This window comes from Saccostrea cucullata, unplaced genomic scaffold (genome assembly GCF_032062105.1).
Source record: "Saccostrea cucullata isolate Sc308-1 unplaced genomic scaffold, CSIRO_AGI_Scuc_v1 ctg18409, whole genome shotgun sequence".
Lineage (NCBI taxonomy): Eukaryota > Metazoa > Mollusca > Bivalvia > Ostreida > Ostreidae > Saccostrea > Saccostrea cuccullata.
Genome location: NW_026924832.1, coordinates 10,223 through 24,926, shown reverse-complemented (window position 1 = coordinate 24,926; position 14,704 = coordinate 10,223). Strand labels below are relative to the sequence as shown.

Genomic DNA, 14,704 nt, shown 5'->3' with positions numbered 1-14,704 from the left:
TACGCAAACCGTTTCTTAGCTGCCATTTTTATTTATAATAACAGCGCTTCGAACGGAATCGCTTGCCCGATTTTGATATTACGCCTTGACGGAGACGTAATATGGAAACGGAGATGTAATACGGAAAATTTGAGGGCGTCATGTGATTAGCTTTTATCCAGTCAGTAATCGACAAATTTGTCTGAAGCGGGATAAAACAATTTACCTCTCTCTTCTCTCTTTCTACTTTGGTCCTGGTGAGTAATGAATCTGTCTGCTCCTGCAATACAGTTGTTAATTATTACTATAAAATTGATGTACATTTCATTATCAAATGAAAGGACTAACATATTAAGGGCAAACAGACTTTGAGCAGCAGAGTTTTAGAGCCAACAGACTTCGGACAAACAAGTTATTATAGAGTATAGAGCGAACTCATGGCAAACAGAATTAGAATTACATTAAAAGGGTTAATGTATTTTAGGGTAAAAGAACATACATTTTTTAAAGATTATTGTACAGTTTATTTTTTTTATCTATTACTTAATCAACAAAGAGATCTTGACCAAAATTTAGCATGGTGGGATTTGGTGCCAGGTGTGCATATTGAAATTATCACCTCATTTATTAATTCTAATGTATATTTGGTAAACAATCTGTAAGAGCTTCAGTTGATAAAATATCTTAATTTATATCTCTGAACAAGAACATTTTTGCTAGCACACCAAGAAACGACTGTGCTTTTAATTACGCATGTTTACATTAAAAGGGTTTTTTTTTCATTGGCAAATGTGCTGGGAGTTAATAAATAACCAATGAATCAATTATTAAAGACTGAAAATGTATATATACACAATGTACATGGTGTAAACCTTATCCTAAATATAATCACAACGGAACAAAAACTGACATTACCTTTGGGATTTCTTAAGTCGATTTTAAAGTTTTTATTCAAATTACCTTTTTACTGGCTCCTCTCAAAGACTGAATGGGTTTTCTTCGAAAATCTCCCTCAAAACTATACATTATGGTGATCAATTTCTTTGGTTTCTCCAATTATGACAAGTTCTAGAATGTTACCAATGTTTTGTCCAGCTGAGCTGAATCATGTATGAGGATTACTTTTTGAGACGATAATTTTGATTAGTTGTTTCTTGAGAATTCGTCCAATGAAAAAGCGTTTCACTAAATGAAACGACTTCCGGATTGATCTGTTTACATTCTGAGAAGTTGACACGTGCTGTGTTAAAATGTTGTATCTAGTTGGTCTTGGGTTAGGAGATGCAAAGGACATCACAGTAAAAGGCCTAGAAGTAGTCAAAAATTGTAAAAGAGTGTATCTAGAGGCATACACATCAATATTGACGGTTGGAAAAGACGCTTTGGTATGATTACAGTTTGTCAGCTGACTGGTAAAAAAGTATACTTCACAGTTTTATGGTTAGCAAAAAGTTATATCTCTAAATACGGAATTATTTGTGTCTGTATGCAAGGCATTATATCAGAGACCTATATTCTACACTAGTATATATATGTCCCTGATTATATCTATCAATCCTTTATTAAACAAAAATATTGAATATTTTTAACAAATAAATGCTTTTACAGGAAGAATTTTATGGGAGAGAGGTGATTTTGGCTGATCGAGATATGGTGGAAACAAATTCAGGTTTAATTTTCCTTGTCATACTGATTAAAACTCAATCGAGCCCAAGGCTGGATCAGTCAGTTCTTCTGATCAAAATTTGACAATATTGTCGTCGTGAACTTTTTCTTCTGTCATCTAGCTTGTTACGAGAAACACTAATATAGCTTGTTGAGAACCATTGAGCCAATTTAAACTGAACTTGGCACAGAATATCCTTGGTGAAGGGGATTCAAGTTCTTTCAAAAGAAGGGCCACATCCTCCTCCAAGGGGAGATAATTAAGTAAAAGCAAAAAATGGGTGTTAATATTTAAAAATCTGCTGAAGAACCCGTGGGCCATATAAGATGAAACTTATGTGAAAACCTTCTTACTTTCTCAAAACCAACAAAACTATGAACTAAACATGGAGGCATACACAGGCATTACATATTCAAGTTTGTTCAAATCATTGGTAGGATAGGATATAACAATTCTCTTTTCAACCCAATTTAAGTCATATTTGTATGGAAGCATCCTAAAGTAGTGTAGATTCAAGTTTGTTCACAACATGACCCCAAGAGTAAAATGTGGTTCAGTGAGTGATTAAAGATTACTTATGAATATTTTGGAAAAAGAATCTGGTAAAAAAGATTGGCCATAGTTACTCAGGTGAGCATTGTGATCCATGTCTCTTAAATTCTAAGTTCAAGAGATAGCAATGTGGGCTAGGTATACATGTATACATCACCCAAAATGACCAAAAGCAATATCTAAAAATAAATATACTTATTTTTTATTCTTCTGTAATTGGAAGTGATTTCCAATGGTCAGTTTATTTCAGATGAAATATTACAAGGGGCAGAGGAGGAAGACATAGCTTTCCTTGTAGTCGGGGATCCGTTTGGGTTAGTGTACCAAGATGTACTGGTATTGTGAAACATGAGCATTAAAGACCTTAGACCCCTAGTTGTTTAGGGGACTCAAAGGCATTGTTTTTTTTCTAGGTAGATGTTTTTACATTTTTTACTTGAAGGTATCATCTGTTTTGTAGAGCTACAACACACACAGATCTTGTTTTAAGAGCCAAGGAGAAGGGACTGAAATATAAAGTTGTACACAATGCTTCCATTATGAATGCTTGTGGATGTTGTGGATTACAGGTAAGAGAGAGAGAGAGAGAGAGAGATTCTGAAAATAAAAAAAAATTATATGCATGCAAATCTGTTCAGATGTTCATGTGGAGAGATCAAGTGAACTGTAATCCTTATGAAACTATCATTTATAATTCTTACTTTCATATAAAAATTGTTTTACCTTCAAACATCTTACTACATGTTTGTGAGTGAATCAATTCAACTAAATTAAAGTTTATCTTCAAGTTTATTTTCTGAGCCTCTAATGTATACAGATTCAGGTATTGATGCATTTGCTCAAAACAGTATCATTATCTTTTCAACATTATGAGAGCAGAGATGTTCTTTTTATTGTTATACACAAAATGCATTTTAATGTATTAACATTATTTATCCTGGATTCATTTTATTATATGCATATGTGAACATAATTATAAATGTTTTATCTTTTAGCTTTATAACTTTGGAGAGACAGTTTCCATAGTGTTTTGGACTGATACCTGGAAACCAGACAGTTACTACGACAAAATTAAGTCAAATACAGAAAGGAAAATGCATACATTGTGCCTACTAGGTAAGATTTATCATCAGATTTTGTTTGCCATCCAAAGCATCTTTGGAAACTCTATGATCAAATGCTTTTATATCACATGTTATTGTTGCTTAGCCCAAATCATTGAGTGGGCATGAAGAATTTTTGCTACTAGGTAATATTAGGCCTGAAAAGTAGGACATCTTGCTTTGCACATGTCAGTTAAAAGGTTTATTGATCAGTCTGTATCTTGAAAAATTTTCTGCTTAACATTATGAAATCAATTTTGGTTTACTAGCTGGTACCCTGTAAGAATTAAATTACTCCCAATGATACTGTAGATCAATTATTTTTACTATCATTATAGAAAAAATCAGTTAAGGCACAAAACACGACCACAATTAGACAAGTGTCTCTCCTTATAAAATATATATCACTCAGTTTTCAGTTTTCATTCAATAAAATTATTTTCAGATATTAAGATGAAAGAACAAACCATAGAAAATTTAATGAAGTAAGTATTTTAGATTCAAATTTTAATAATAAAAAAATTCTTTACATTCTTTAGCTTTTGTTCTCTAACTTTAAGAAGATCAGTAGTGATTTTGATGTCAACAGATTAAAGATCAAGGTCACCAAATTCATACCTGGTATAAACTTGACCCTAATTGATTCTCAGGTTAGAATGTCAAAGGTCAAGTTTACAGACTTGCATATTGCTATGAATAGTTTCTGGCCAATATCTCAAATAAAACTTCTCAATCTAATTCAAATTAGATCCTTTACGCTCCTTGTATTTTGTTATGTCACTGTAAGGAGATCCTTACAGTGATATAACAAAATACAAGGAGTGTAAAGGATCTAATTTGATTTAGATTGAAAACTTCTGTCCTTAAACAGGGGACAACTGCTTTAATTTGCTTGTCTTTACTGTTCAGATATTGACAATTTTTCTATAGATGATAAAAAAATATCCCATTGTTTAGACAATAAACTGAACATGTATAACTTTCATAGATGACTTTCATCAACATTACTTCTTATTTGAATATTCTGTAAATGATTTTATTGTTTTCACCACCACTTTCCATAGTAGGACCCCTAATGACCCCTAATGACTCAGCTTTCTTGTAAATTCTGTTGCAAAAACTTATATTTTCTGTTTTACCATTACACAGAGGAAGAAAGATATTTGAACCTCCGAGATTCATGTCAGTGAGTCAGGCTGCAGAGCAGTTGCTGGAAATTGTAGAAAACAGGCGTAAAGACGGAGAAGAGTCACTGGGTAATTATCAGCTACAATCATCACAGCTACAAACATCTCATCTACAAATATCTCATCTACAAACATCTCATCTACAAACATCTCATCTACAAATATCTCATCTACAAACATCTCATCTACAAACATCTCATCTACAAACATCTCATCTACAAACATCTCATCTACAAACATCTCAACTACAAACATCTCATCTACAAACATCTCATCTACAAACATCTCATCTAAAAAAATCTCATCTACAAACATCTCATCTACAAACATCTCAACTACAAACATCTCATCTACAAACATCTCATCTACAAAAATCTCATCTACAAACATCTCATCTACAAACATCTCAACTACAAACATCTCATCTACAAACATCTCATCTACAAAAATCTCATCTACAAACATCTCATCTACAAACATCTCAACTACAAACATCTCATCTACAAACATCTCATCTACAAACATCTCATCTACAAACATCTCAACTACAAACATCTCATCTACAAACATCTCATCTACAAACATCTCATCTACAAACATCTACAAACATCATCTACAAACATCTCATCTACTCATCTACAAACATCTCTACAAACATCTCATCTACAAACATCTCATCTACAAACATCTCAACTACAAACATCTCATCTACAAATATCTCATCTACAAATATCTCAACTACAAACATCTCATCTACAAACATCTCATCTACAAATATTTCAACTACAAACATCTCATCTACAAACATCTCATCTACAAACATCTCAACTACAAACATCTCAACTACAAACATCTCATCTACAAATATCTCATCTACAAATATCTCAACTACAAACATCTCATCTACAAATATCTCATCTACAAATATCTCATCTACAAACATCTCAGCTACAAACATCTCATCTACAAACATCTCAGCTACAAACATCAATAAATAACAATGTGCTACTGAGACCTGTATCACTTGGTAGAATCTAAGCTACAAAAATCTCAGCTACTTACAGCTATACTGTAAATTCCTAAATATACGCGTGGAATTAATTATCGCGTAATTTCGCGAGAAGCATCACATGCGAAATTAAATTCCTTGCCTTTATTTTTATGGTGCTGAAATCTATGTTAAAACGTGTGATCAACCGTCCATTCGCGATTTCTTATTCTCGCGATTTGCTGTTGAAGAGCCCATTCGCGATAAAAAGTATTCGCGAAAAATAAGAAACTACAGTAAACATAATTAGATATCAATGTTTCACAAAGAGCTGTTTCTCTCATTAAAAACTCTTTAATACAGCAATAAATATTTTATTAAGTAAATTTATTTTTTTTTCTAACAAATTAAAATGTAATGTTTAGGTAATCCAAATTTTGTGTTCTGTAAGGCATGAATAGGATGCAACTCATGGAATAAACTTTATGTAATTTAAAGCAATTTATGGAGAAAAAAAATTAATAAAATAAACTGTAACTGTTTTGACTAAATTTGAGAAATAAAAAATATCCAATTTTGTTTTTAGCTTTTACAGAGGATACAGTGTGTGTTGGACTTTCTCGTATTGGTTCTGATTCCCAGAAGATTGTGAGTGCCACCTTAAAGGAAATGACCTCTATTGACATTGGTGACCCCCTGCACTCTCTGATCATTCCCGGAGAAATGCATTCATTGGAACGAGACATGCTTTTAGAGTTTGCTGTTAGTGATAAAACCAGAAATATATTGTCCTCTATGTGCAGTTGAAATATAGAATGCATTCAAAATATTTATATAAATCATTTATGAATAAAACTTTTATTGATATATTATAAATGTATTTTCATTTTTTGTGAATTCAAGGCATAAAAGTTGAAGCAAATTATCATATAGCTGAATAAACCACTAGAGTCAGACAGGGATGTACATGTTGTTTAGCTACAGTACATAAGAAGATGTAGACACTTAAAATATTTCATGCACTTGACTTGGGGAGGAAAATTAAGAAAATGGCTATGATCAGTTTTAAACTGAGGCAGAATACTAGCAAATAAGTCGATGCTACAGGGATTTCAGCAATCTTGTTTGAAGTCAGCATTTCATAAATTATGTGGTCATTATAATGACCTTATTAGCAAATATAACTTAAAACTGGGTTGTAATTGTTTTATAGAATTTACTAAACCTTTATTTTTGCGAAATTTCATGATGGAATGCTCCATCTTGATCAATATATAGGGCTCATGACAGGCGAGACTGGTCAGTGGTGAACAGGGAATGCTTACTCCTCATGGGCACCTGATCTTGAAAGTGTCTACAATTTCAGGGGTTTAATTGTCACCTGTTTGAAGATTTTTTATTGTTTGTGGATTTTTGAGATACATCACATTAAAAACATTATTTTCACCCTTAAATTTTCATTAGAAATCATTTTGTGCAATATATATCTGATCTTGACTTTTTGGTAGTAAAATTATTTGATTTTTTTTTTTTACTTTTAAACCTCAAAACGGATGGGGAAACAAAAGTGTCACAAACAGACAGACAGACAATGGATGAACCCAAAGTAATAATTAACCACTGCTCTTTGTGTTAGTTTTTACGGGGGACAATAATTTTCCACAACTATTTAAAACTGTGACAGCTGGCGTTGCGCCGTGTTGCCTGTTTTCAAAAATGCGTTTTCGCAACTTCTACGTGTGATGTCTGTTTACTTTCACTTTAGTTTCCAAGTTGTGACTCTTTTGACGCAGTTCAGCTTTCATCAGCTTGGTAATCATTTCTTTTTATGCTGTTACTTGACACTGTTATTTATTTGGAATGTTCCCAAAACATTCGAAATCATTGACACACGAAAACATACAGAGATCATGTACCGGTATATTATTCAAATGTCAATGTTTTATCAGATTAACGTCAAATTATCTACAGTTTTGTTGTTGTTGTTGTTTTATTATATTTCTCAATAAATCTAAATAATATATTATATAAATCTGTATAATATTTTATAGGAGTGTTTGCGAGAGCAGGAAAATAAATAATCTTGTTCGGAGGGGGGGGGGGGGTGTCTTTTCAATTTGATTCAGATACACGTGTATAGTATAGTAACTTGCATATGTCCTTTACGTCAGCATTTTGCAAATTCTATGATCGTTATAACCAATTTAGAAGTCTGCGTTTCTCAGTTTTAGAAAGGGAGGGGTCAAAGGTAATATATTCACATTACACAATTTATACATGATGGCTTTACAAAGAAAATTATCAACTGCATGGAGCAGTGGAGCATGTGCGTTAGAGTCTCCTTCCCTGCAATGCCAGAGGTCCAGCCTCAGTGAACAAATAGCTGTGAGACCTCTTGGCAAAATTCATCTGATATTTAAAGGCTTGCTTTTGAGCAGCACAAATCAAATCAAAGTATTAATTCACTACTAGTAATATAATGTAAACAGAAAGGATTCAGTTGACACCTTTAATGCACATTTTACAAGTTGTTTATTAAAGAATGCCTGAATTTGATTGGTTGAGAGGTAAGAAAACAATTCAATTTTTTTCCAAAAGAAGTTGCAACAGTCAGTTCATTGAATGAAATTGACCAGGGGTCCCGTGGCAACATCTTGACTCAGGACCTGTGGCATTGCAAGGATTATAGAGTCACTTAGTTGATTTTGGTCCTAAAGACATGAACACTCTATAGCAAAATATCCTCTACATTATTTTTGCAGTCAATTTGATTATAATTTGGATTGCCTTTTTGGCTTTCTTATTTGATCCAGTTGATAAAATTCTTGATAACAGTTGCATTTTTTTTTTAAATTAGAAATTCCATTATGTCTGATGCTGGAGAGGACATAAAGGAATTTCAGTTGTCTACAGGTGATTTACAATCCCTGGACGTCAACTCTGTTACTAACATTCCACACTCTGACCTCATCAAGGAAGGAACAGGACTGTGTGACGCGTCAGAGAATTCTATATCACCTGAAAGTCTGGACAATGGAGGCTCACAGACAGCAAGGTTAGATGACAGCAAGTCTGGAGAAGATCATATTCTAGGGTAAAATTATAGTTTGAATTTATGAGGGTTTTTGTGAGCTATCTTTAAGGGGCCAATTAGCAGAAATAAATACATCATTTATATTTTTTAAAATTTGTTTTTATTAAGAATTAAGTCCACATTTCGAGCACCTAAATACCATGTAATTGGTAATGATAAAATTTTCTCTTTCTTTGTGTGTTTTAGTGCACTATCATTGAAAGGGGTCAAGAGTTAGGCCGTGAGAAATAAATATATGGGTAGCAACTGTTTCAAATGCGCTCTGTATTGAAGTAAAAGTTGTGGGTCCTTCGGATGAGACCTTAAAAACAGAGGTCCCGTGTCACACCAGGCGTTGGCACATAAATACCATATAATTTTTGGTGAAGGTTAAATTTTCACCGGTATACTTCTCTGCATGAGTGAAAAATTTTTAGCATGAATAACACACATTATGCAATTTTATCAAATTTTTATTGATTGATTGACTGTAAAAAATCATATATCTCTATTAAAACTCTGGGGTTGTGTGCAAGTAGGACTACCTCAATAATAAAGAACAGTATTTTGGCATATGGCATATTTTTGCAAAAATTGTGATACCGGTAAACAGGAAAAAATCCATTGTATTGCAGTGCTCCAATTCCAAAGATAATCCACATTCTTCTTTAGTCCTTACATCCATTATTGTATTAATTGAGCTTGCATTTCTTCTTGTAGATTATATATTTGTAGTATCTTACAAAAAATTTTTTTGGTAGAAATTCCATGATGTCTGATGTTGGAGAGGACGTTAAGGAATTTCAGTCATCTACAGGTGATTTACAATCCCTGGATGTCAACTCTGTACCTAACATTCCAAACTCTGACCTCATCAAGGACAAACCAGGACTGTGTGAAGTGTCAGAGAATTCTACATCACCTGAAAGTATGGACAATGGAGGCTCACAAACAGCAGCAAGGTTAGATGCCAGCAAGTCTGGAGACATACCAGATACTGAGAAATGTTCTGAACTTGGTAATGGAGCTTTAGACGAGTCCAGTGATACGAAGCTTGTTTCAGAAGATGAAAAAATTGCTGAAACTAAAATAGAAAGAGGAAATACTGTAACTGATTCTAACCAAACTACTTCTAATATATCTGATAAGCCTTTTGTAGTCCAGTGTGTTGAACCAGAGCTTAAGCATGATTTGGAGAGTGGAATGTCAGATGCCAAAGAGGGGAGACTTTCTAAGAAAACAAAGAAGGAAGCTCTTACTGTTGAGGATCGTCTGAAGAGACTAAAGCAGATGAAGTCCAGCACGATGTATACTGACTTGGTCTGCCCTGTGTGTGAGGACACTCTCACTGATCCCTGTCTTCTGGATTGTCTACACTCCCTCTGTGCTCACTGTGTTACAGTGGAGGAACAGAAAGTAAGGTGTCCAGTCTGCTTCACTGAAACTGGTCTTTGTACTGTTGATACAAGTCTATTGCCAAAAAACACAGTCCTGGCATCCCTAGTAGAGAAGAGGAAAACACCTGGAAGCAGACTCTGTGAGGTTTGCAAGCTTATGGAGAAGGAGGCAGAGGCGAAAGGCTTTTGTGTTGAATGCAAGGACTATCTGTGCCAGGACTGCTGGAATGGTCACAGATTTACCAAATTTACACTCAATCATGAGGTGATATCCTTAGAGGGAGCTTCAGAAGAAGAACTGGATAAACATTGTAGAGAGCAGACGGAACATTGCAACTGTAGCAGACATCCTGGAGAAGGACTCCGATATTACTGTAAGGGTTGTGAAGTGAAGGTTTGCACTGACTGCATTCTGCTAGATCACCAGAACCACCCTTGCATCTCAATCCAAGAAGCATTTGAGAAACAAAAGAGAAAATTAGATCTGTTACTGAAAGGCGTTGATGATCAGATTCAAAGGATACAGTCAGAAGATTTTGAATCTGAAATAATTGCTGCAGAGCAGACAGAAGAAGCTGAGATTGAAAAAATCAAATCAGCTATAGAAAAGATAATTCAGGACTTACGACAGCAAGAGAGAGAAGCTATTACAAGTGTGCATGAAAACTTTAAATATCTGAAAGACAAAGGTCAGAAGAGAGAAATTTCAGCAAAGGAACTGCTTTATCATTTAAAAGAGGCCAAATCTATCTGTGGGCACCTGTATCCTTTGTGCAATAGTGAGGAATTTCCTGCTTTGGAGAAGATAATATACAGTAGGCTTAAGGGGATCCTAAATACAGTAGTCATCCCAGAATCTCTGTCTTGGTTTACACCTCCTTCTGTTGAGTTAGATCCATTGCTGAAGACTGAATACAAACTAAAGCCACTCTTCAAGGTATCTAATTATGAAAAGTGCCATGATTGGACAGAGGACATGCCATGTATTGCAACCATGAAGAATTTGCGTTGGGACAGGGAATTGTGTGAAAAAGTAGGGCATCCAGAATGGTTTACAAATGAGAGCAAGCTTTCCCTTGAAGAATTAAGCAACATTCCAATTACAGATGAGAATCTTGATGGTTTTATAAGGGAGGGTGTAATGGACACAGTGAGGTCTGTGGACACACAAAGTGAGAGTGGGAGCACAGTTAATTCTGAGAATTATGAAGATATGGGGGCCAAGCCCAAAACCACTCCCCCCAAAAAGAAACGTGCACGAAAGAAGAAGAATGCAGCTCTCTCCATGGAAAACATCTCACAACAAGGCCAGATGGCAGATGGAATGATGTCTGGTAGATATGACACAGATTTCTATGACACATCTATGTATGGACAAATTCCAGATTATACAGGAATGCCAGGGGTATACATGAATCCTTCTCTGTATCCCTCATACCAGATTCCAGGCTACTTTCCTAGTGCAGGTTATATGATGAATTCTGCAAGTCTGACTTCACTAACAAATATTTCAAAGAAAGATAAAGTTGCTGATGGAATGCCACAAAAAGCAAGCAAACCTGTAAAGGCTCAGACCAAAACATCTAAGGAAAAGGCAAAACCCAAACCTGCAGTCGAGGATTCTAAAGGCAAGAAGACAAAGCCTGCACAAGCAAAGCCTGTTAATTCAACTGTGTCTATAACTCCAAAATGGAGACTAGATACAAAATGTTCTGATGATAATGAAGTTCCCTTTCTTACATCAGTACACCCAGTATCAAACAATAAACTAGTTGTTTCTGACAGCAGTAACAACAAGATAAAGATGTTCTCCATTGAGGGACACTTTATCAAAGCCTTTGATGCCAAGCATCCGACCAGTGTTGTCTTTGTATCTGGAGTGTTAGTCTGGACATCTGAGACCACTGTTGTCATCAAGGAGCAGAATGGGGAATTTGAGAAATTCATCAAATTCCAGGAGGATCCCATCCCCCGCCCCCTGTCCTGGTACCCCCACAGCCATTTTGTGGTCTCCTGTGGGAACCATCTCAGGATTTATCATGTGGACAAGGAAAAACAGAACTTCACCAAGAAAAGTCGGCTCTCCTTTGAGCTTCCAAAGCAGAAAAAAATGTCCAACATCTTCTCTGTTAGATCCAATGGTAATGGCAAGAATATAGTGATGACTGATTGGGATTTGAAGGCAGTGGTGATTGGAGATAGCGAGGGCAAGGTCACAGGTAAATATAGTAACAGTATTCTACTCAGTTACTGGTAAAACTGTTATAACAAGGGTAGATTTGACTTAGAGATAAAATTCAGAAAATGAACAAACTAAAAGTAGCAGTAGTATGAGAACATCATCTTAAATATGATAGTAAGATTTGACTAACAAAATGAGTAAAATATGCCACCTTAAATGTACCTGGGAATGAGTAAAGTCTACACTGTTGTTATAATAAGAAAAGTTATCATTATGTAATTTTAGGTATGTTCACTGGAGATCGTGGCAGTCCCTGGTATCCAGGTGGTGCCTGTTTCAATAACACGGGGGAGATTTTTGCTCTGGACTACACACACAACCGTCTCCTTCTATTGAACAGTGAAGGTCAGCTGCAGCAGGAGTGGAACACGGCTCCCACCATTACCAAGCCCTGGTCAGTGGTCTGCGGAGCCTCTAAACAGCTGTTTATAACCGGGAGTGACCACTACGTACATGTCTACCAGTACTCCTATGATGACCAGGCTGCTTCATCTACACAGTAACACTGCAATCATATCAAGTTGAAGGTATATACACAGAGAAGGTACATGTAGATGCAGTTTTCGAAACATGTTGCTTTTGGGATTTTTTTTCTTTCAAATTTTGAATTATTTTTTGTAAACAATTACATGTGTGTAATGTGCATATTTTAATTTGGAATGAAAGCTTTTAAAGGAGAGTAAATTTTTGGGGTCATTTTGACTGCAATAAACTTAATTCTAAAATATTTGATATTGGATTACTCACGTTAGGTTAATGCACGTCTGTTTGTGTGCAAAAATATTTCAAAAGTGCTGCATCTTCTGTAGTATTTGTAGAGATGATTGCAACCAATCATGTATGTAGATTTACCAGCACTGGACACACTGATCTTATTTCAATTCAAGTGTTGCACCTGTTTTAAATGAAGAATAATTTGTTCAACTATTTCAAAATGTCACTCCTGCCTTAAAATTTCTACAATTATAGATAAGCTCAAAGTGTGAGTATATTATTAAAAATATTAAATATGCCAATGTTTTCATAGAATGACACTTTTTTTTCACTATAAAATGCACATGGATACATTTTTATGCCCCTGTAATCTAAGATTCTAGGGGTATAAAGTTTTTGCCCTGTCTGTCCATCTGTCTGTCTATTTGTCTGCAAAACTTTAACCTAGTCCATGACTTTTAAGTGGATGGAGCTATGGCTTTCATATTTCACAAATGTATTCTTTGTGATAAGACATTTCTTTTGGTATCAAAAAATTTAACCTTCTGACCTTGACATTGGAATTTGACCCACTTAAATTACCAAAACTATCTGAACTTTAACCACAGCCATAACTTTTGAATAATTGGTGCTAGGACTTTTATACTTCGCATGTATATTCACTATGACAAGATTTTTCATTGGGCATAAAATATTGACATTTTGACCTTAGAGATTGGTCCACTTTTAATAAAACTTTAACCTTGACCACAGCTTTTGAACCATTAGTACCAGGGCTTTTATATTTCACAGATGTTTTCCTTGGGAGAAGACCTTCCATTGGGTACCAACAATTTTGACTTTTTGACCTTGGAGTTTAACTTGCAATTGAGAAATTTTAACCCTCATCGTAAGCTGCCATTCAGGGCATCAGTGTTTCACAAACACATCTTTTTTGCTTTGATTGTAATATTCATTTAGTTTTTGCCCTGTCCATCTATCTGTCTGTCTACAAAAACTTTAACCTTGCTAATATTCTCCATTTTCAATGGATGGGGTATGGCTTTCATATTTTACTTATGCATTCCTTGTGACAAGATTTTGTTTGGGGTACCACCAAATTGACCTCATGACATGTACCTTGGAGATTGATTAACTTTTACAAAATATTACCACACTACACTTGACCTTTGGAATTTGTGAAGCTTCAACCTTTGCCGCTATACGGGGGCATACGTGTTTCACAAACATATTTTAAAATTTTTTTTTACAAACTCTTTCTGTTTCTAGAACATTAGAATTATTACACTTATCGATAACTGTAAATTACTTGAACCGGCAATTGGCGAAAGGGAATTGTGCAAAAAAATCTGAAGAGCAATATATTTCTTTTTCTCTTTTTAGCTCACCTGAGCCAAAGGCTTTTTTCTTTAAAAATTGTTTTCCGTCGTCTTCATAGCAATGATTAGTGATATTTATATGGAATCATTCGGTCGTATTTATATTTCTTCTCAAGAATACTGTAAAATTTATCCTTGTTATGTTGCACTATATGAGACTGAGAAAAAAAATTGAGATATCAAGACTAAATACTTAAAGAATGTAAAGGGGTTGAAACTTCCAAATCACTTTGTAGTACATGTATCCAGGGTATTAAAGATATCAGAGTTCGAGATACCAATGCTCAACTGTGTTTCATTATCAGATAAACCATGTTAAAACATGTCTTCATTATTCAGATGATGAAGTTAGTTTTTGTTTATTCCTTGTAAAGAGTTTCACAGAAACTATGAAAGTTCAATAAAGAGGCATATAGCAACAGTG

General features: G+C 34.7%; 3 protein-coding genes across 4 annotated transcripts; all 3 read left to right on the top strand.

The window, feature by feature from the left end:
- Positions 1-1,165: 1,165 nt before the first annotated feature.
- On the top strand, positions 1,166-6,324 carry LOC134267411 (diphthine methyl ester synthase-like). Its single transcript, XM_062749633.1, has 8 exons — positions 1,166-1,364; positions 1,588-1,648; positions 2,448-2,511; positions 2,658-2,766; positions 3,193-3,313; positions 3,746-3,785; positions 4,450-4,556; positions 6,062-6,324. The coding sequence occupies exons 1-8, from the start codon at positions 1,230-1,232 to the stop codon at positions 6,280-6,282; spliced, it is 858 nt and encodes a 285-aa protein (XP_062605617.1). The 5' UTR covers positions 1,166-1,229; the 3' UTR covers positions 6,283-6,324.
- Positions 4,795-5,485, top strand: LOC134267414 (ras guanine nucleotide exchange factor Q-like; the record flags this gene model as incomplete). The annotated part of the gene is made up of 2 exons (XM_062749636.1): positions 4,795-5,091; positions 5,123-5,485. Coding segments are annotated over 2 exons (660 nt in total), but the record flags the coding sequence as incomplete, so codon positions are not given.
- Positions 6,325-7,218: 894 nt separating the features above from the next.
- Positions 7,219-13,853, top strand: LOC134267413 (uncharacterized). Of its 2 annotated transcripts, none has more exons than XM_062749635.1 (4): positions 7,219-7,287; positions 8,333-8,530; positions 9,511-12,164; positions 12,413-13,853. In XM_062749635.1, exons 2-4 carry the CDS (start codon positions 8,343-8,345, stop codon positions 12,688-12,690), a joined length of 3,120 nt encoding a protein of 1,039 aa, XP_062605619.1. In that variant the 5' UTR covers positions 7,219-7,287; positions 8,333-8,342; the 3' UTR covers positions 12,691-13,853. The 2 variants fall into 2 exon arrangements, with proteins under 2 accessions (XP_062605619.1, XP_062605618.1); XM_062749634.1 differs by having other exon boundaries at positions 8,333-8,569; positions 9,310-12,164.
- Positions 13,854-14,704: the final 851 nt, after the last annotated feature.

Coding starts and splice junctions, on each gene's coding strand:
- LOC134267413 (XM_062749634.1), top strand. CDS start 8,343: ATGTCTGATGCTGGAGAGGACATAAAGGAATTTCAGTTGTCTACAGGT. Junction 8,570..9,309: donor GGAGAAGATCATATTCTAGG/GTAAAATTATAG, acceptor TTTTTTTGGTAG/AAATTCCATGATGTCTGATG. Junction 12,165..12,412: donor TAGCGAGGGCAAGGTCACAG/GTAAATATAGTA, acceptor ATGTAATTTTAG/GTATGTTCACTGGAGATCGT.
- LOC134267411 (XM_062749633.1), top strand. CDS start 1,230: ATGTTGTATCTAGTTGGTCTTGGGTTAGGAGATGCAAAGGACATCACA. Junction 1,365..1,587: donor CGGTTGGAAAAGACGCTTTG/GTATGATTACAG, acceptor ATGCTTTTACAG/GAAGAATTTTATGGGAGAGA. Junction 4,557..6,061: donor AGACGGAGAAGAGTCACTGG/GTAATTATCAGC, acceptor TTTTGTTTTTAG/CTTTTACAGAGGATACAGTG.